This window comes from Aspergillus nomiae, assembly GCF_001204775.2.
Source record: "Aspergillus nomiae NRRL 13137 chromosome Unknown contig00277, whole genome shotgun sequence".
Lineage (NCBI taxonomy): Eukaryota > Fungi > Ascomycota > Eurotiomycetes > Eurotiales > Aspergillaceae > Aspergillus > Aspergillus nomiae.
The window spans coordinates 1-18624 of NW_015378332.1; the positions used below are offsets into that span (position 1 = coordinate 1).

Below are 18624 nucleotides of genomic sequence, written 5' to 3' on the forward strand. Positions count from 1 at the left end.
TTCTTTTTTCTTTTTTCTTTTTTCGTTTTTGTTTTTCTCTTTTTCCTGTTTTGTTTCAGCGCATACACCCCAGTGCACTTGGCAAGGTAGTCTACGTGTTTCTTCGTATGCCTGTTGTTGCTATGAATTAGTACCATTATAATATTATTGGAATACTGTAGCTGTATAACCATATTGGAAGAAGCTCTTGACATAACGGTCAGCACTAAGACGGGTTGATGGCTGAGAATAATGTGTGAGGGAAATGTCTTCTCGACACCGGCGTTCCAGATGAGATGTTTGGAACCCCGAGTCCGTGATGTTCAGGATCCCGGTCTTGCAAGCTCAATCATCTGCTCCAGATGGCTTGTCAGAAGGAGCAATCGCCGCTACTAAGTCTCTTAACGCTTGCATGGCCCTGTGTTCTTAAGGCATACCGCTTACTCTACAATTGACTTCACCAACGTGTCAGAGATAAATTGCTCATCCAACTGCCTCGGGGAGCTCCTTACCCTCGAGGGCCGGCCCCGTTACGTTATCAGAATCCTAGTCAACACCTGTTCTACGCCTGATTAGTTTAAATGTCTCGGCCTCGGCGTTTTTACTAAACAAGTCATCGAGGATCCTCCTTGAACGCCCGGCCTGACAATGCTAGGTGATGCCTTCAAGTCCTACAGCGTATTACATATTGCTGGTAGCTCTATTAAGGGTATGGATGAGAATAATAATGTCACACGAGAGCTGAGGGCTTGGGATGAATCGAACTTATAGGGACGGTTAAAGGAAGCCTTCAAAGCAGATACAAATGAAAATTAAGTAGGCCACAGTTTATGATAGGCCAGGCTAGGGATGACCTCCTCTGATTCACACTGCAAGTTGTCGCAAAACCTCTTGCTTCCTTAAGCTGTTGGCAAACAATTAGTAACCCAGTTCAATTAAATTGCCATGCCTTATTTCTCTCTAAGTGCGATAAAATACTAGAGCCCGGGGGTCGTATGATGTACGTACAGAACCCTTTGATGTATGGACGAGGCTGTGAAATCTAATACCAGCAAAGTACGCCTATGCCAGTCTATGGATAAGCGCGCGCAGGGACTGGGTTGGAAATTATCCTGGGGTACCCACTCACATAAGCCTCCAATTGGAGAGGCTTTTGCTTTCTGGCTCCCAAGTTGACATATATATGAGAATGGCCTTTTGTTTCAGTGTTGGAAACGTGCAAGAATTCGGTCCTGGAGATACTCAATGGCGTGAGGTTGACAAGCTCTGTCTATCCCGCTCATAATGCATTGGGTGTTTGTATATATTCATCATACCATCTTAGTTTTTTTTGCGTCCGTCTGCTGTATGACTTTTACCTCCTGTCACCGGTTAACTTCCTCAAGAGCCTCGGCCCTCCTCTTTATAGACTCAAACCCTGGTTTATCCTCGAGCTTTCCCAAGTACCGGATTGAATGAGTAGTGAGTGTTTTGGGCGTCTATCGACTCGAGGCTATCAGCTCCCTGTTGAATTCTAGGATCTGAGTTTCGTCTGTCACAGCGTGCTAGGTTGGCTTGTGGACTGTTCGCGAACTACCTGGACCATGTCGCGTTGAAATCTGCATCATGATCCTTTTTATGGGTTCCATCTCAATGATAGCACCGCGTCTTGCCGATAGCTCAATAGAGTCCAGCAGAGTAGGCAATGCAGTCTCGTTTAAGTGCACATGACTCGAAACTATGATTGCTTCATGCCAGCTATGGTGCAGGGCCTCTCCAGCGGACAATCGATCGGTCGGGACCACGGAAATTGGTATCTTGACAAGGTCCTCACCATCCTTAGCAAAACCTTGATCCTGCAGGGCGCCACATGGAAAAGAGCCTCGGCTCGGCGTATATTCAACAAACCCCGTATCCCCGCAAACAGCAGTCTTCCATTGAACATGTAGAACGTGAGAACCCCCACTGACCAGATGTGAACGGCCGACCAGTTAGCTTACGACAAAGCGCAGGCCTACTTTGCTTATGCCCTAGATGACTACGAAAAAGAAACTGAGCCCAATAAGGTGTCTATTGTGGATCCACCGCGTAGTGTATTGCATAAATGTCGATGTCCATTTCGTAGCCACTCCATATGCTCCGGCAAGGAAAGAATCAAGGTCTCTCTTCTCCTTCCACCTCATCTAATCGTTGGGCCAGCACTTGGCAAGGCCAGTCGCCTTCCAGGTTCAACCTCTCCGATCGCTTAAACCCTTGGGATTCATAATATTGGACCAGTTTGCCGTCGCCACCTGCATAGCAATCCACCCGTAGTAATGAGACCCCAACGCTGTTTGCAACATGACGTGCATGTTCCAAAAGACGTTTGCCAATCTCGTTGCCCGCCCACTGTCGATCTGTGACTAACAGTCGCACGTAAAGCTCAGGCTCCGAGACCGATGGCACGTATGGCATCTTCTCTCCAATAGCAAGCGCTCCTACGACGACACCCGGAGTGTCTCCGTTCACGGTTTGGGCGTTTGTACCGGAGAGTCGATTTTGGTCCAGCACGGGCGTATTATCAGCTACCTTGATCGCGAGCCACAGACCCTGGCCGGTGGTTGCAAATTCTCTGAGTCGTTCGGGGTTTTTTGGGTTCTCAGAAAACGGTGCTGCTCCCCACTGCCCAATTCTGTCCTGCGATACCAGCCATTTAACTGCGGTATCGAGGAGATTCAGGACGGCTGGGATGGAGTCAACTGTTCCCCGTACGATCGCAATGTCGTGGGAACCATTGGGAATCGTGCTTCGAAAACATTTAGCGACTGCTTGCGAATGGCCTTTGGCTTTTGTTCTTCATTTGATATTGGCCCCTTCTGAATCACCTCTTCCCAGGTATATCAGCGCCCCGGACAACAAGACTTACCTTGATGCCATTTGTTCAAGTAGTTTCGATTTGCAGAAAGATGGTTGTCAATCACCGCACGATGTTAACGCCCATTTTTTCATCGTGGTTTTATTTCCAGGATGGCGCCAGCAGGTTTCGGCGGTACTCTCATGTGATACACCAGCGGAAGATTGAAGAAACGAATCTGCCTATTTCTCGTATAAGAGCGTCCGTCATGGCCAATAATTCTCGATCGGGTGTGTCATAATTTCGCTCGGCGGGGGCTCAGTGACTCACGGCCAACAAAACACCGTCGGTTTCCCGTCGACACGGTGGGGCTGTCTCGATACAACCACCCGATGAAGCAATTCATATTGCTTATATCGATGCTTATCGTAAACGGTCGATTCAAGTTTGTGCATATTGTGACTAAAATTTCAAAACACTGTATAGTTTCCATCATATGTTCCATTGCCTTTCTCCGTAGTTACGGGTGCTCTAATGTATTGTGTTGGTCAAAGCTACTCGTAGATGCATGATAGTTATATATTTTGAAACATCCGTAGCGGGTTGGGGAGACCTACTTCCCTCGTAGATCAAGTACATGCCTTTTTTCTGTTTATCAATCCAGTTATTATCCCGCCTATCTACTATTACACCCATGGCTTTCTCCGATTTAACATATACATGCCCCTTCAAAGCTTACTCTCCCGGGGCACCAGCTTTTCAACTTCAGCGAATTGGTAGTAATAGTCCAGGCACTGAGGATTGAGCAGGGTACCAGACGGTTTGATTCTCTTTCCGGAGATGATCTGCTTCACGGGAAGCTCAACCTTCTTCCCATTGACGGTGGTCTGATTCTCAATTGTCAGTAATGCCGATGGGACTCGCCACTAGTCAGGTCACTTGCTTACCGGAATTTCAGGAGTCTCGAAGATGAACGTCGGGACATGACGACTACTGAGCTTCTGACGAATCGCAGCCTTAACCCTGCCAACCAATTCCTGGGTAAAGACGACGCCTGGCTTCAGAAGCAAAAACAACACCACCCGCTCGTCTGTGTCCGACGGTCTGCGCTGACCGACACAGATTGAGTCCACGACCTCAGTCGGAAATTCACCTTCAATGACCTGGTATATCTCCGAAGAGCCGAATCGAACGCCCGACGGGTTCAGCACACCGTCCGCCCGACCGTGGAAGAATAGCTGCTTAGTGACCGGGTGGATAGAGACAAAATCGCCGTGAGTCCAGACATCTGGTATCATTCGTTAGTATACCATACCAATACTCAAAAGTTACCCATGGAGAACATACTGTCGAAGCGCGCGAAGTAGGCACCGTGATACCGTTTGTGTCCGTCCGCACCCCAGAAGCAAGCCGGCATATTGGGAAACGCGGCGGTCGCCACAAGCTCACCAGCAGCCCCTTCCTCTACAGGGACTCCCTTGACACCCGAACCCTCGATGCTAGGGTCATAGACATCAACTGGGATCCCGAGGCTCATTCCGGCACAACCACCCACATAGAGAGGAAGAAGCGAATTGCCGATGCCGAAGCACCCGGCGAGATCGGTCCCCCCAGAAATATTGTTGAGACGCACGTGAGGCGGGAAGCCCTGGTCGTAGAACCACTCAAAGAGAGACTCAGGGAGGACCATTCCAGTGCTGGTGACCATTTTCAACGAGCTCAGATCCGCGATCTGTCTCGGGTGGATCTTTGCCTTTTGAAGCTCGTACATGTATCGTGGAGAGGTTCCGAAGTGTGTGACCCTTGCGACAATGTCAGTTGGGTTTCTAGCAGTAGCTGGTAGCTATTCATCTTACCTTTGCTGTTCCGCAAGCGTAATCAGTGATGAAAGATGCGGGAGAAAAGGACTGCCATCGTAGAGGATCACCCGGGATCCAAACAACAGGGTTTGAATGGCCGACAGATACATGATCTAGCCAGTTGTAGTATATTGCAAGACCACACTGGTCTCGTCCAATTCCATATGCAATTGCCCCTCCTTGTAGGCATTGATGAGTACTCCTCCAACCGAATGTGCAATACATTTCGGCTGGCCGGTTGTCCCAGACGAATAAACAATGAGGAAAGGATCACAGAATGCGGTTCGCTCGAATTCCAGGGAGTCACTAGCTGATTTGGCTAAAAATGCCGCAATGGGCTGCGCCTTCGGCACATGGTTCACATTTAATGGTCGAGAAGCAAATCGTGACTGGGAGACAATTCCCTGAAACTCACCCACGGACTGCATGCCCTTGACAACCGCCGCCATCTTTGATCGCAGGTCGATTGTCTTGCCATTGTACACGGCCTGGTCGTCCATAAACAACAGGCGAGGGCGAATCTGTAACAGTCGGTCCAAGATCCCCTTCACGCCCATGTCCGTTGAGCTGGAAGAGAAAATTGCACCGAGGGCAGTGGTAGCCAAGAATACTAGCAACGTGTCGATGCTGTTACTGGCACAGATGGCGATGCGATCGCCCTTCTTGACTCCATGTGCTTTCATTGCATGTATTAACCGGCCCGTTCGACTGCGGAGTTCTTTCCACGTAAGAGGCACGCCGGCCGCGCCCTCGCGGACCTCAACAATGGCGATCTTCTCGTCTTCCTTCCCTATAGTGGATCTACCATGCCCGGACGCAGAGAAAAGTAGGTTCTCCGCAAAGTTCAGCCGGATCCCCGAAAACCAATGAGGAATGCTATCCATCCGGGCGGATTCATTGACAACGGAGGTGTAGGTCCCCTCGTGAATAAGATTGGAGTATTTCCAACAGAAGTCCCAGAAGGTGGTTCGCTGGGTAATGGAAAAGTTGTAGAGGTCATGGTATGTCTATCTTCAGTTAATTATCACAGGCTGGAAAACAAAGCCAATTCATTTACCGACCTGGAAGTGTTGCCCAGTGTGCTTCTCTAGAGCGCGGCGGAATTGTCCCATCTGGGTGGACTCTGGGTCTGGGTGCTCCCAGAGCTTGCGTGGAGATGCTTGAGAGGCCATTGAGTGATGATTATTCGAAATGTGCCAAATCTGTTCCACTGGACATAGGAATCCTACGATGTATGGGGTATGTTTCTTATATGGGGCAATACCTGGGGTAACAACCACACATGTGGGACCTATGGGATGGGTCGGGTGGCTCTAAGGGCGCTCGGAATTGCAGGTTCTACATAATCAGTTGCCATAAAAGCGCCTAATAGACACATAAGTCTTCTGCCGAACATATCTCCGCTAACTCGGGGGCCACTGCCTCCAGGTCAATGCTGCTACTCCACGCCGCAAGAATATTCCCGAGGTCGTTCTATGTTGGCCGAGAGACGGTCCCACAGGAATCGATAGGTCCCACTGATCGTCAAGCCGAATTAAAAGTTACGCATTAAGTATAAGTTCGACCCTCCCGATCGTACAGTTGGCGCATCTAATTCTGTTCAGCTTGCTTTACTTCTGCTCACTCAGATCCTCAACATACCTCACGACCAAATGGCGGCCTTCAAAAACCTTGTCCGGTTTGCAACCGGTGAACAACAGTACTATGGAGAACTCATCAGGACCGAAAACAACCGGTTTACTGTGCAACAGTTCAACGGCAACCCCTTCGACGGACTGGTCTTGACAGACAAGGTCCACCATGTTAGCAGTGTAGGTGTTTGATCACGTCCATGGCTCTGACGGGAACGCCATCATTAATAGCCCTTCAGCTTCTATCCCCAGTTGAAAATACTCCCCTCATCATCTGTATCGGGCTCAACTACAAGGAACATGCCAAAGAAGCCAATGTAAGTTTCCTAACAACTACCTATACATACTAACCCCTAGCGTCACATATTGTGAACCGTCACTAATAGAGTACACTCCGCAGCTGACTGTCCCAACCTATCCGCCTGTTTTCACCAAGCCTGCCGATGCCCTCGCGGGTCCCTTCGAGTCCATTCCTATCCATCCCGACGCTCAATCACACCTCGACTACGAAGGTGAACTGACCGTTGTCATCGGGAAGGATGCCAAAAACATCTCGGCAGAGGACGCCTTAGACTATGTTCTCGGTTACACCGCCGGAAACGATCTCTCTGCTCGCAACTTCCAGCTCCCAGAGGCGTCAGGGGGCCAGTTCTGTTATGCCAAGTCCTTCGATAAGTTCGCACCGATCGGACATGTTCTCGTCGCCGCCCAGGAAATCAAAGATCCCCAGGGACTCAGTTTGGTCACGAGGGTGAACGGCGTGCCAAAGCAAACTACCAATACCAGTGATATGATCTGGGGGGTGAGAGAAATTGTTAGTCATTTATCAAGGGGCACGACGCTGAGGAAGGGTACCGTTATTATGACGGGCACACCATCGGGCGTAGGGTTCTTTCGGAAGGAGTTTTTGAAAGATGGCGACGTGGTTGAAGTGGAACTCGGGGGTGTGGCGAAGGTGGAGAATACGATTAGCTATGAGTAGTTTCACTATAGAGTACCAAGGTCATTCCTCAAAATGCATGGTGGGACCTATCGATTTCTTGCCGTATCATTGAGCATCTGCCTTCTGCCACACAAGGAATAGAGACAGCTAGGGTATACATACCTCGTGCTACTTCACAGTTCCACGGTAATTATATAGATCCCACAACCTTTAAAGGCAGTGCCGACAATATCCCTGCGGATGTCCAGGCATACGGCCACTACATCCTCCATCCATCCCGACCTGCCTTTCTCTTCTCCTAGCAATGGCAAACCGACCCTGCAACTCTTACGATATTTTCACATCGAGAGGGCATCTGCCAATCCAACATGGTGAGTGCAAGCATTTTGATTTGCAAAACGGCATAATCTTATCTGACGGCTGCCGATCCCAGCTAAGGCTGACCACCAAGTATGCTTTATACTCTGCCACAGGTATCAAAACACATTATAAGAGGATGTATCAGAATCTGTACTGCTTAGAAACATCAGTCTATGGAGTATGAAGAAATTCGATCGACTGCTTGTTTTTGTCAACCTTGATGGCACTACTAAAGACGAACTAGGAATATCAAAATAGATCTGGCAAATTCTCCACAAAAGCCAGTAGGGTAGCTGAAAGGTTTTCAGATATTTTCCAATGGCTTATCTTCCCTAACAGGTCAATAATAACGAAAAGGGGCCCGGATTCCAGTCTCCCCAGTTGGATTCCGCGAGTCACTTCACAGAAGAGTTTCGTCTGGTTGACACCTAACATTCTCAGCTCCGGGAAATCCAATTCTTCAGAATCACCATCGATCGGCGGTTCAAGCATCCGGAACTGAGTAAAAGATGCCCAGGCAATGCCACAATAGTACAATGCCATTGGCACATGGACTGCTGGCTCCGCACCAACCGCAATGGACTGGAAGTGTCTCTGGACCAAGGTTGCGTGAAGGAGCGTCCGTTTTGCATCAACTGACCTGACCCAGGCTTCTGCGTAGGGGCGCTTTTGCTGCGATACCGCCTCGCCCTCTCGTCCGCAGGCACATTCCAGGTCATCAAAACGGGTATAGAGGTGCATGAAAGTCGAGTGCCAGAGGATCATGAGGCAGAAGGGGTCCTGGATCTTGCTGGCGTGCAGAGCGTTTCGTGGGCTGTGGTTGAAGCGTCTGAGATACCACTGGGTTAATAACCTCTGGCAGTTTTGAACAATGTCCAGCCGAGTTCCCCCAGCGTCGCGATCCTCGTGGGCCAACGCGCCGATGGACTCAAGGATCGCATAGCACTCGAAATCATCGCCTGGTCTGGTTTCGACTGATAGTGACAGTGGATCAGTGTCGGCTGGAGATGGTGGGATATGCACTGGCGCCTGTACGGCCATCAGCTCCCGTTTCCACGCGGCTGCGTTGGGCGCGGTGAACACGTTTGGCGGCGATAATTTTGGCACCTTTTCAACTCCATGTCGGAGAATGGGTTCGTGATTGTGCAGCTTAGCCAGTTCCACATCATGAATGTAGATGCCCAAAATAATACTAGACAAGGAATAAGTAATTTTGAGACCTATGGTGGGTCGCCAGCCTCGTACCGTTTCTTCTCCTCCGTTCGCACCCAGGCTCTCCATGCTCCTTCTAGCTCCTCACCATTCTCCTCTATATTTATGCTACATGCTCTGGCATCCTCTGTAAGGCTAAATAGCCTCGCTTTGCGTGCCCACTGTCTCCGTCAGTCAGCAAACTCTCTCGCTGGGTTCCAAGGACTCACGGCAATTATGCTTCCATGGAAGATATCAATTCCAGTGAGGTCCTTGGGTCTCTGCATACTGATCAGTAGAGAGGAACACTGGCATCAGAACGTGAAGTTGTAGCTTACCCCGACCAGAAGGCCAAAGGTTTGACCTATGAGCGCAGCTTGTAAAGAAATAATCGATAAACCCTTGCGCTGTGAGATATGGGTCTCCCACTGCCATACCCGTCAGAACCTGCTCAGCGACCGACGTCATGAAAAGTGCATAAGAACATACCGAGGCCAAGATTGCCTTCTGCATCCTTTCAAACATGCTTATGCCATGGGCCATGGCCCGCGATGACCCCAGAAACAGACTCCCGATCGAGCAGATGGAGAGGAGAAGAATGGCATTGTTCTTGGAGGGTTGAAATGTTGGCATATGAACCAGAGGAAAGATGGACTGGAAGTGTGTAAAATAAGCCTGGAGACAAAGGTTCTGCCGGGACCGTCAGGGAATGAAGTCCTTATCATGGACTGGCAGATCGAGGGCACTTACCAGGAATCCAGTAGACGGTAGAATTCCAGGTTGTATCTGTTGTCTGAGGCTCTCGGAAAGTCTCTGTCGGTAGGATTCATCTGCAAAAATACGTATTTGACCAGGGTGATTGTTGCCAGGATCGCTCTGATCTGGTGTGGTCTGGCCGGATGATATCGCGGTTTCGGAGAAGGTATGCCATCTTCTCTGAATCGGTCCCGCTGTGCCGCCCAAGCCGCGGACAGCATCTTTTGCACGGAGCTCGTCGATTCTAGCAATGTCTGATTCAGCGCATCCAGGTCAAAATCTGTTCCTGTTAACCACGATGTCCAGTCCAGATCCCCCGGTCCGTCCCATACTACAGGCCAAGGGCCATTGCAAGCCGGGACGGAATCGCCCATCTCCGTGGGGGCAAATTGGGCCATGGGAACATCCGGTTCCCGAGTAGTTGGATCGTCTTCAGCGGCTAAGTCTACGGTATACGGTCCAAACGGGGGTGTTAACCCCGATCCTGTGTTGTCCTCAGGTCGTACCTGCAGCTCTAGCGCGAGCTGCTCTGGTATGGGAACCGTTTGTCGGACACCGGCCATCGCGGATGTTTCCATCAACGCATTCGCGTGCTCATTCGGGCCACGCAAGGGGGGACCTCCCATGGTGATTCCAGTACCCTCGTTCATTGGTCCATTCGGCTGCGTATGGCCGTGCTGCAATCTCGAATGGCGTAATAAGGAGTCCCTATTGAGTATCCATTAACCGGACTCATGCATAGTCACATCGGGCAGGCGTACTGTCTGACATAGACCTTGCCACAGCTCTGGCACGTGAACGGCCTCTCTTTGGTGTGCGAGCGGAAATGGCGGGCCAGGTGCTCCGCCTTCTTAAACGACTGAGAGCAGATAGAACAAATCCTTTCCTCCTGGGAGGTCTTGCGTCGGCGACACCTCTCGCGTTTCGCATGTGGTGGCATTGCAATGTATTGCGTCGGGATTTAACCAGGGGACTACGGCGACGGGATGATCGATTAGTTTCCCTTAGAGCCCGGCAAAGGGGGTTCGCAGTAGTTCGTAGTCAAGGCCAAAGAGAAAAAGAAGAGCCAACGATACGATACGGGGGGGGAATACGGTGGGTCCCGTGCCCACGCTAGTATTGCCGTATTTGCAGTGTTGCCCCGCACTGATCCTCGGTCACAATACACGACATACCGTAACACCCGGTTCGCTGTGCTCCAGACTTAGTCCTCGGGAGCACTAATCACTAGTACTCGGTACCTAGGTACTACGGTTACTACTCGGTACCAAAGTATGTATGTATGTATGTATGTACGACATACGCAATTCCGCGTCTCACCGCCCAGCAGCAAGTAACGTGCCGGATGCCATCCGTTTGCAAATTGATTGTGATGAACTACATACATGAACTCGAAGAGAAGGAAACCTGTTGCACTCTTGCATACACTCAGTTCTTAGCAAGTACAATGGAAACAACCAATTGCGGGGTTTTAAATCACACGCCCCAGTGACCTGCACCGCTGAACAGCATTTATACAGTTTCATACTTGGAGAATACACGCTCCATGTCCGCAAACTCGCGCATGATGGTCGCCTTGCGCTTCTCGGAGCGCGGGACGATGCGACAGGGAAATTTGTTGGCCGAGGTGATAAACCCTTCGCTGTATGCAGTCGTCGGGTTGATATCAGTCTCAATCGGGTTGCCACTGGCATCTACCGCCTTGTGGAACTCAAACGCCCACAGGAGCTTGCAAATGCCCAAGAAAATGTTCCGCTCGCCCAGGTGGATGCCGGGACACACTCGGCGCCCGTTCCCATAGGCGTAGTGATCTCGAGCCTCAGGATCACTGGCCGTTAAATATTCGGGAGCCACCTTGGTATAGCCGGCATAATGCTCGGGATCGAAGACATCGGGATTGGCATACCGCTTTTCGTCATGATGCAACTCCCACACATTCGTCATCACGGTGGCTCCTTTGGGCAACAGCTTGCCATCGACCCATTGATCTGATCTTTCGTCAGTGACCATCCAAAACGCCAGTGAGGAACATTCAATGCTTCCTTACCCTCCGTCAGAACATGGGGTATACCCAGACCACCCACCGGACGCCACCTTTGCGCCTCCTTCACCACCTGGGTCACGTACGGCAAGTTGGCAAAGTCGGACCAGACCGGGGTCCGGGTCTCGTCCACAACGCTGTCAATCTCTTGTTGAGCTTTCTTTTGGATCTCGGGCCACTGGACCAAAGCATGCATGCAGGTGTTGATCACCGAAGAAGAGGTATCTGATCCCCCTTCCAATGCCACCCCACCGAGAAAATACAGCTGGTGGTCGTTGAGACCCAATTTCCCGTTTTGGTCCAAAACGTTATCCATGAAACACCCGCGGCTACCAGCCGTCTTCCATCGGTCCATGACATGTCTCACAATCTCCCCGTAGAGACCCAGCATTTCCTGCTGGACCTCCGCTGTTCGGCCTTTCCAGTTCCCGAGGAATCGTTCGGGGATGTATTGAAGAAACGGGAACACATCGACCGGGGGGGTAGATCCGATCTCCATGATTTTCGACCAGTGATCCATTAAATGGTAGAGCTTTTGCATGTGTGGTGTATCAAAGGACGGCGTTCGTATACCGAAAACTACCAAGACGGAGCAGGTCAGATCACTGATTCATCGCACGTGGATGATAATGACACTCACGGAGGCTCATGATAATACTATTGCTAAACCGTTTGGCGTGGAGCATATACTGATCGGGATAGACAATGAAGTCTCGTAGCATCTGGACGGCCTCCGCGTTTTGGGTTTCGATGTGTACCTTGTCACACCGAGAGGACATGAATTCTTGGTGCAACAACCGTCGAAACAGTCTCCATTCTGCCCCGGCGTCCATGAACAGCAAATGATCTCCACCGGTGATGGTGTGAGCCACTGATAGGTCGGGCCGGTTGCTGGAGATCGAACTGTTTTTATCGAGCACCTCTTTAATAATTCGCCGATCGCTGAGAATGATCAATGTGTTGGAGCCGATTTTCAGAGAGAACATGCCGCCATATTTCTTAGCTAGCTCAAGAAATCTATGGAGAACCGTTAGCGGTCCGCCCTTTTGAAATGTGTATCATCTCTTTGGTGACCAGTCCGTACGTGAAATGTGCTCCCTTGCGCGGTATCAAATGGGCATTCCCGATGATTGGCACGGTTGGAGGCCCTGCAAAGATCTCAGATGAGCGGTTGATAGTACGACCGGAAGGTAGCAAGTCATAACTGACCAGGTGGAAGGTGTTTCTCTCGTCGGCCCAGGAAGAGCAGCGCATAAAGGATCGCAAGAGGAACCACCGCAAGCGTCAGCTTGAGGGCTAGCAACGCCATGGTGGAGAGAGAATGTCTGGTGAAGAGGCAGGGTCTTGGTTCTGTGTTGATTGATAGCACACGACTGCACGCCTCAAGAAAGCAGTACTAGAAGCATGTCGACTTTCTGGATCCATTTTGCGCTAATTTATGTACTCCGGACATCCCCTTGGGGTTGACGATCATGAACCCACATCCCCACAAGCTCACCCGCACGGCATCTTCCCGAACGGGAAGTTCGCCGTCCCCACGCCCGTTGGCCGTTTTTTCGGATGCTCTCTACCAATCGGTGGAGAGGCATTTCGTACAGCGCTTCAAATGCCTTGGGCCCGGGCGATTACCGTTTTCATGTAATGTAGATCGACTCGAACATGGTGTCACAGAGGGATTCGGCGTTATCGTGGCAAACCCCGCGGGCACCTATTAATACCCAGGGGACTACATATATGATCATACGCAAATGCCTCTACAGGTTGCGTAAGACATTCACACACACACACACTCTCTCTCTCTCTCTCTCTCTTCCGCTCTCTCTTGCTACGCTCTGAGCTCAGAGGCATAGTTAAGTGACCGACCGATTATGTAATTGCGCTACGTTGGAGTTGTGGAGTGCCCGGGGCTGACCCCAAGTTACAGATCGTTTTAGGCGTCGTTCAGCCACGGATAACCTGATGGGATCCTCGAATCCATCCCTTCTGGCGGAGGGCCCTGTGCTCGTGGTCGGTGCAGGTCCCATTGGATTGCTTACAGCTTATCAGCTGGCCAAGCGTGGGGTTCAAACCATCTTAGTTGAGCGCAACCACGACACGACGAGATGGCCGAAGATGGATATCACCAATGCGCGTTCGATGGAATTATTGAACCATATTGGGCTCGCGGACGAGCTCAAAAAATTAGGTTTGCTAGCTCCCTCAAATGATACCATCAACCAGTGGAATATCTCTAATACGATCCCACCAGGAGTCGACGAGAAGTTTTCTTTGAATTGCGTGTTCTCCACCGGGCTTTCGGAGGGAGGCGAGGCGATAGCCAAATGGGTATTTGGAGCTGTTCCGGGAGACAAGGACGAACGCAAACTAACCTGAGACGGTAGGATCTACCATCGCCATTAGAAATGCGCCAGCGGATTCATGAAAGGAACGACGGATCCATGCCCAGCCAAGCGTGGCTCCGATGCTCCCAGATACTGTTCGAAGCCTGGCTCAAACCACTCGTTGAAGCGCATCCACTGGTGAAGTCCTTCTCGGGGATGAAGTTTGAGCGTCTCACGGAACATGCGGACCACGTAGAATCGACGATCACGCATGTCGATACTGGCGTCGAACATCTCGTCCGATCCCAGTATGTCATCGGCTGTGATGGTGCCGGAAGTCGAGTGAGAAAATCAGTAGGCATCAACCTCACAGGGGCTCCGATGTAAGTGTGAGATCCGGCAATATGGGACACTCGTCATGACTAACCGAACTTCGTCTGCAGTGGCAACCGGAATTTACTGGTTCACTTCAAGTCCTCGGATTTAGGCATTCTGCATCGTCAGGGTCAATTCTGGCATTTGTTCCTGTCCACGGGGGCTTGCGTCATCAACCAGGACGAGAAGGATACCTGGACGATCCATATGCCCCTGGCACCTGATGCGGATTTAGAGACTCTGAATGCTGAGGAGATGGTGTTTGCGGCTCTGGGAGATGCGGGCCAGCCGCAAAGATTTACAATTGACAAAATCCTCGTAACCAGTGCGTGGAATGCCAATCTGTCCGTTGCGGACACCTACTCGACAAAGAGCCGGAGGGTACTTCTGGCTGGGGATTCAGGTATTTCACTGGACTCAATCTCGTGAATTGGAGACTGACAGAGACCCTAGCTCACCAGAATATTCCATTTGGGGGGTACGGTATGAACACGGGAGTGGGGGATGCTTACGACCTGGGCTGGAAATTAGCAATGGTTCTACAAGGACAATGCGGAGAAAGGTTACTCGAATCATACGAGATTGAGCGACGCCCCGTGGCGATTCGAAATGTCGCGATGTCCGGCACCAACGTAGAGATGCATATGAAATACGTCAGTTGGGTCCGCGGCGAGCCCGCGGGGACGGTACGAAGTGAGACGCCTGCTGGAAAAGACCTTCGTGAGCGGATTCGATCGCACGTTCTCGCCCACGACGGCGAAAATAAATATCTTGGCATCGAAATGGGCTATCGACACACAACGTCTCCCGTTATTGTTCCGGATGGCGATCCAAAGGAACAGCCGCCTTGGACGGCCAGAGACTACTTTCCTTCGACTTGGCCTGGTGCTCGTGCACCCCATGTGTACCTGAACGACGGCGTAACCTCGATCTTCGAGCGTTTTGGGTTCGATTTCACAGTGGTAGACTTTACTGAGGAGGGACGTGTGGGTGAAGAGTTCTCTGCCGTTGCCGCTCGCCTGGAAATACCACTTTCTGTGCTCCATCTCCCTCAAGAGAAGCATGCACGACAGGTCTGGGAGCGTGATGTCGTCCTGATCCGCCCAGATCATCATGTTTCTTGGCGAAGCAATGTGTCCCAACCCCCAAGCCGCGAGGAGATCGAAAACGCTCTTCTGATAAGCAGCGGAAGACGATAAGCAATAGTTGAAGAAATTAGAAACTTCATTCAAGCTCCCAGCGAACTCATTCTCACTTCGAATCAAAACACGTATCGAACAGGAAACCTTCCCCAACAAGCTCAACAAGCTGACCTTCGCAAAAAGGTTCGCTATAACTTCCCCTCGTCGTTTGATATATACAATGCCGTTCTCATCCGTTTATGCATGTCTATTATCGGGACCTTAAGACGTCTCGTGCCGAGTTCAAGGGCATGGCAGTATTCACGGGTTTAGATACTTTAAGATGGCTAGATTATCATTTTATAAATACAAACTACTTTCAGTCAACAAAGTCGTATATGGAAACCTTGGTATTCGACCACGAGTAGCCTTCCCAGTCCACTTGAAACTCCCACAGGATATAGATACACAAAGGGTGTTTGATCATGCCTCTAGGAGCGGAGCCAATACCATTGGGTGTCAGTTGTCACCATATGCCTCAGGCCAACCCAGGTTGAAGCCTTCGTGTATATTTACGATTGATACAATTTCAGCTTTGAGCTATGGACCGACCAATTATTTCTTAATGAGGAATGTTGTTGATGCAGTTCCAATTTCAAAGCCATTTTCGATAGTGCCCGCTCGATGTGGGAGCGATAATGAAAAGCATAGGTACGCGTCGAAGAAGGGTCCCAATGCACGGAGTTAGACAGTCTACTGAGTATTCAATCTGGTTGTGAATCACGTCATATAGTCGGCTAGAGACAAATTGGTCTCGCAGGGCTCAATAATCAACAGGCTTGGCCAAGTGCATGTTCCGTGAGATATGTCATTTTATTCATTATATATATCTTCCTCGCAACCGCAATGGTTATTGGCCTAGTGGCCACATGATGTGATAGAAATATTAAGTAAAACAGGTAGATGTTGTTCTGTAGTGTATCCTAGCTTCTTACATCGACGGCTCATACAGGTCGTAGGAGTGCTCTCCACTGGGGCACGAATTTCCCTCTACAACACCTGTCCGGAGTGCTGATTCTGTGCCAATCTGAGCTTTTAGAAAATTCGATAACCTCTGAAGTGACGGGCAGTCAGCCTCATCTCAGGCTCACGCAATGGACCAACTGATACATACCCAAAAGCGCCCTTCCTATAGCCCAATGCCTCCCAACGCTGCACAAAACCAAGCTGGTATGTTCGCCATACAGACAAGATAATTGAGCCCTCAAATTTTGCGCGTAACCCTCGGGAACATGGACGGCTCCCAGTCCGACTACCGCACAGAATATCAAAGGAGAGCATACAGACAGAGCCTGAGGTGAGAGGAGTCGTATCAACTGATGGACATCGACAATCGTCGATAAACATATACGAGCTGGCTTGTGACCATGGGCTTGGTATTGAACTGCAGATGCCATTCTCAGCTTCTCGTGGAGTTCGAAGTTAATCCGACTGCGAGCCCTAGATCCAATGGTGTTAGCGGTGCGACATCTTCCCAATTCCACTCGGAGTTTCATACCAATTGAGTGCAATCAGCGAGCAAGCCATCCAGTTGTATTTTACCACATCAGACTGCCAGATTGCTTTCGATAATGGCAGGTCGTAGAATGGAGATGGCAAGGCCAGGAATGCACATGAAATGGTATCTTCCGCTTTTTGCAGTTCCTGAACCGACGCTCCGGACAATATCGTATCGGTAGTGCGTCTGAGTACGGCCAAGCACACGAGAAACCATGCACGTTCACACTGGTTCGACGAGCCAATGATGCCCTGCCATGGCATTTCACTAGCTGAACCTAGCGAAACAGACCGTGCTTGAGATTTGTTGGTCCAATCTTTATCTGAAACAGGAAGTAAAACCCGGACTACTCGACTGTCAATCCCATAGGGTCGTGAGGAAATCGCGGATGAGAATGTATCCATCTCCCATACCATCCACCAAGCCCGACGCTTCTCTTCAAGGTAAGCCCACCGGTGTTGAAGCCCATCCTGCCAGTTGATTGCTTCGGAATCAATCTTGTCGGCATCCATCGTATGTAGGTCCAGGTCATATGCGAGGCGAACACAAGTTCCAGTTAGATTCCAGGCAGTCTCCGAAGGGCCAGATTGTAAAAAGTTAAATGCCAACAGGATGAGACCTTGCAGACATTGTAGATTCCGGACTGAGTGACTCCAGTCCTTCTGTATGAACTCCCACAAGTCCATCGCCTGCTTCACAAACTGCTGGTCTCGGCAGTGGGGGTCGAGACCAACAAACCGGTCCGATGAACTGTACCTTGCAGAAAGCGCAAACATACCGTTGAGGACAAACATGGCTACTGGAGATAATCTGCAATATCGCTCGTCTCGGCACGTTCCGCGAGGTCGGTAATCCTCGTCGAACTTTTCCCGCATGAAGAGTGGGCAAATCCCCTGGACCTTGTCGAAGTACAAGTCAATCAATTCGTCCGCGAGGTCTGAACTGATTGACAAGCTATCGTAGTTGGAGGTTCCGAATTCCATTGGGCTTGGCTCCACTGGAGTTGGAAAGCATTCCTGGAGCATTGATTTTAGCCCAGGCGATGCTCCAAAAGAACCGAATGCGGCCATGGGTTCTGGAGACCCACTTGGTTGGTCATCTATGCTCTTTAAGTCGCAAAGGATAGTGTCGAGATCATCCAATGCATCGAACCCCTCCAGTCCGAAGAGGCCCTGTCTCGTGTTGAGCCCGCTGTCTGCCGACTCCAGAATGTCTACGGAGGAACTGCTGGCGGCTGGGGAAAGCCTGCGTACGCGCTGTCTCTGCTGTTGTTTCCGGTAGGTACAAGTGCTGCCGGTATTGGCGCAAAGGGAACATTTCGGATGGCGCGAGTCACATCGCGTCTTCTTTCTGCGACACTCGTTGCAGGCGCGGCGGGACAAGGGCCGCCCTGACGAGCTCATCGAACATGGCGTGTAGTGGAAGTCTGACAGGATACCAAAGCTACTGGGAGTATCCATTGTCGGCAACGTATCTCAATCAACGCGTAGGTGTAAGGGGGTGGGAAGTCAAGATGATGCTCAATCCGTCTCCAGATAATAACCTCATGTGGGGACTATTGCAGCATCAGTTCCCACACGGCCCCACCCCCGCCACGACCATCTCGCATTTCTGCGTCTGCTCCAGTGGCCACATTCAAAACATCGAGTTTACTGGTCTTCATTGGCGGCCAGCGCG

General features: G+C 50.6%; 7 protein-coding genes across 7 annotated transcripts; 2 read left to right on the plus strand and 5 right to left on the minus strand.

The window, feature by feature from the left end:
* Positions 1-2112: 2112 nt before the first annotated feature.
* Positions 2113-2874, minus strand: ANOM_007567 (uncharacterized protein; the record flags this gene model as incomplete). Its single annotated transcript, XM_015552823.1, has 2 exons — positions 2113-2743; positions 2864-2874. The coding sequence occupies 2 exons, from the start codon at positions 2872-2874 to the stop codon at positions 2113-2115; spliced, it is 642 nt and encodes a 213-aa protein (XP_015404233.1).
* Positions 2875-3519: 645 nt separating this feature from the next.
* ANOM_007568 (acetoacetyl-CoA synthase) lies at positions 3520-5822 on the minus strand (the record flags this gene model as incomplete). Its single annotated transcript, XM_015552824.1, has 6 exons — positions 3520-3678; positions 3739-4079; positions 4139-4593; positions 4648-4763; positions 4851-5657; positions 5712-5822. 6 exons carry the CDS (start codon positions 5820-5822, stop codon positions 3520-3522), a joined length of 1989 nt encoding a protein of 662 aa, XP_015404232.1.
* Positions 5823-6302: 480 nt separating this feature from the next.
* Positions 6303-7263, plus strand: ANOM_007569 (fumarylacetoacetate hydrolase family protein; the record flags this gene model as incomplete). The annotated part of the gene is made up of 3 exons (XM_015552825.1): positions 6303-6461; positions 6521-6598; positions 6682-7263. The coding sequence occupies 3 exons, from the start codon at positions 6303-6305 to the stop codon at positions 7261-7263; spliced, it is 819 nt and encodes a 272-aa protein (XP_015404231.1).
* A 570-nt stretch (positions 7264-7833) lies between these two features.
* Positions 7834-10471, minus strand: ANOM_007570 (C2H2-type zinc finger protein; the record flags this gene model as incomplete). The annotated part of the gene is made up of 8 exons (XM_015552826.1): positions 7834-8776; positions 8830-8957; positions 9006-9056; positions 9114-9203; positions 9265-9465; positions 9526-9775; positions 9829-10239; positions 10293-10471. 8 exons carry the CDS (start codon positions 10469-10471, stop codon positions 7834-7836), a joined length of 2253 nt encoding a protein of 750 aa, XP_015404244.1.
* A 578-nt stretch (positions 10472-11049) lies between these two features.
* On the minus strand, positions 11050-12881 carry ANOM_007571 (cytochrome P450; the record flags this gene model as incomplete). The annotated part of the gene is made up of 5 exons (XM_015552827.1): positions 11050-11519; positions 11579-12151; positions 12213-12589; positions 12657-12720; positions 12782-12881. Coding segments are annotated over 5 exons (1584 nt in total), but the record flags the coding sequence as incomplete, so codon positions are not given.
* A 650-nt stretch (positions 12882-13531) lies between these two features.
* ANOM_007572 (uncharacterized protein) lies at positions 13532-15467 on the plus strand (the record flags this gene model as incomplete). Its single annotated transcript, XM_015552828.1, has 4 exons — positions 13532-13897; positions 13954-14276; positions 14337-14671; positions 14722-15467. The coding sequence occupies 4 exons, from the start codon at positions 13532-13534 to the stop codon at positions 15465-15467; spliced, it is 1770 nt and encodes a 589-aa protein (XP_015404242.1).
* A 1017-nt stretch (positions 15468-16484) lies between these two features.
* ANOM_007573 (Zn(II)2Cys6 transcription factor) lies at positions 16485-18407 on the minus strand (the record flags this gene model as incomplete). The annotated part of the gene is made up of 4 exons (XM_015552829.1): positions 16485-16503; positions 16564-16741; positions 16801-16889; positions 16948-18407. The coding sequence occupies 4 exons, from the start codon at positions 18405-18407 to the stop codon at positions 16485-16487; spliced, it is 1746 nt and encodes a 581-aa protein (XP_015404243.1).
* Between the last annotated feature and the right edge of the window lie 217 nt (positions 18408-18624).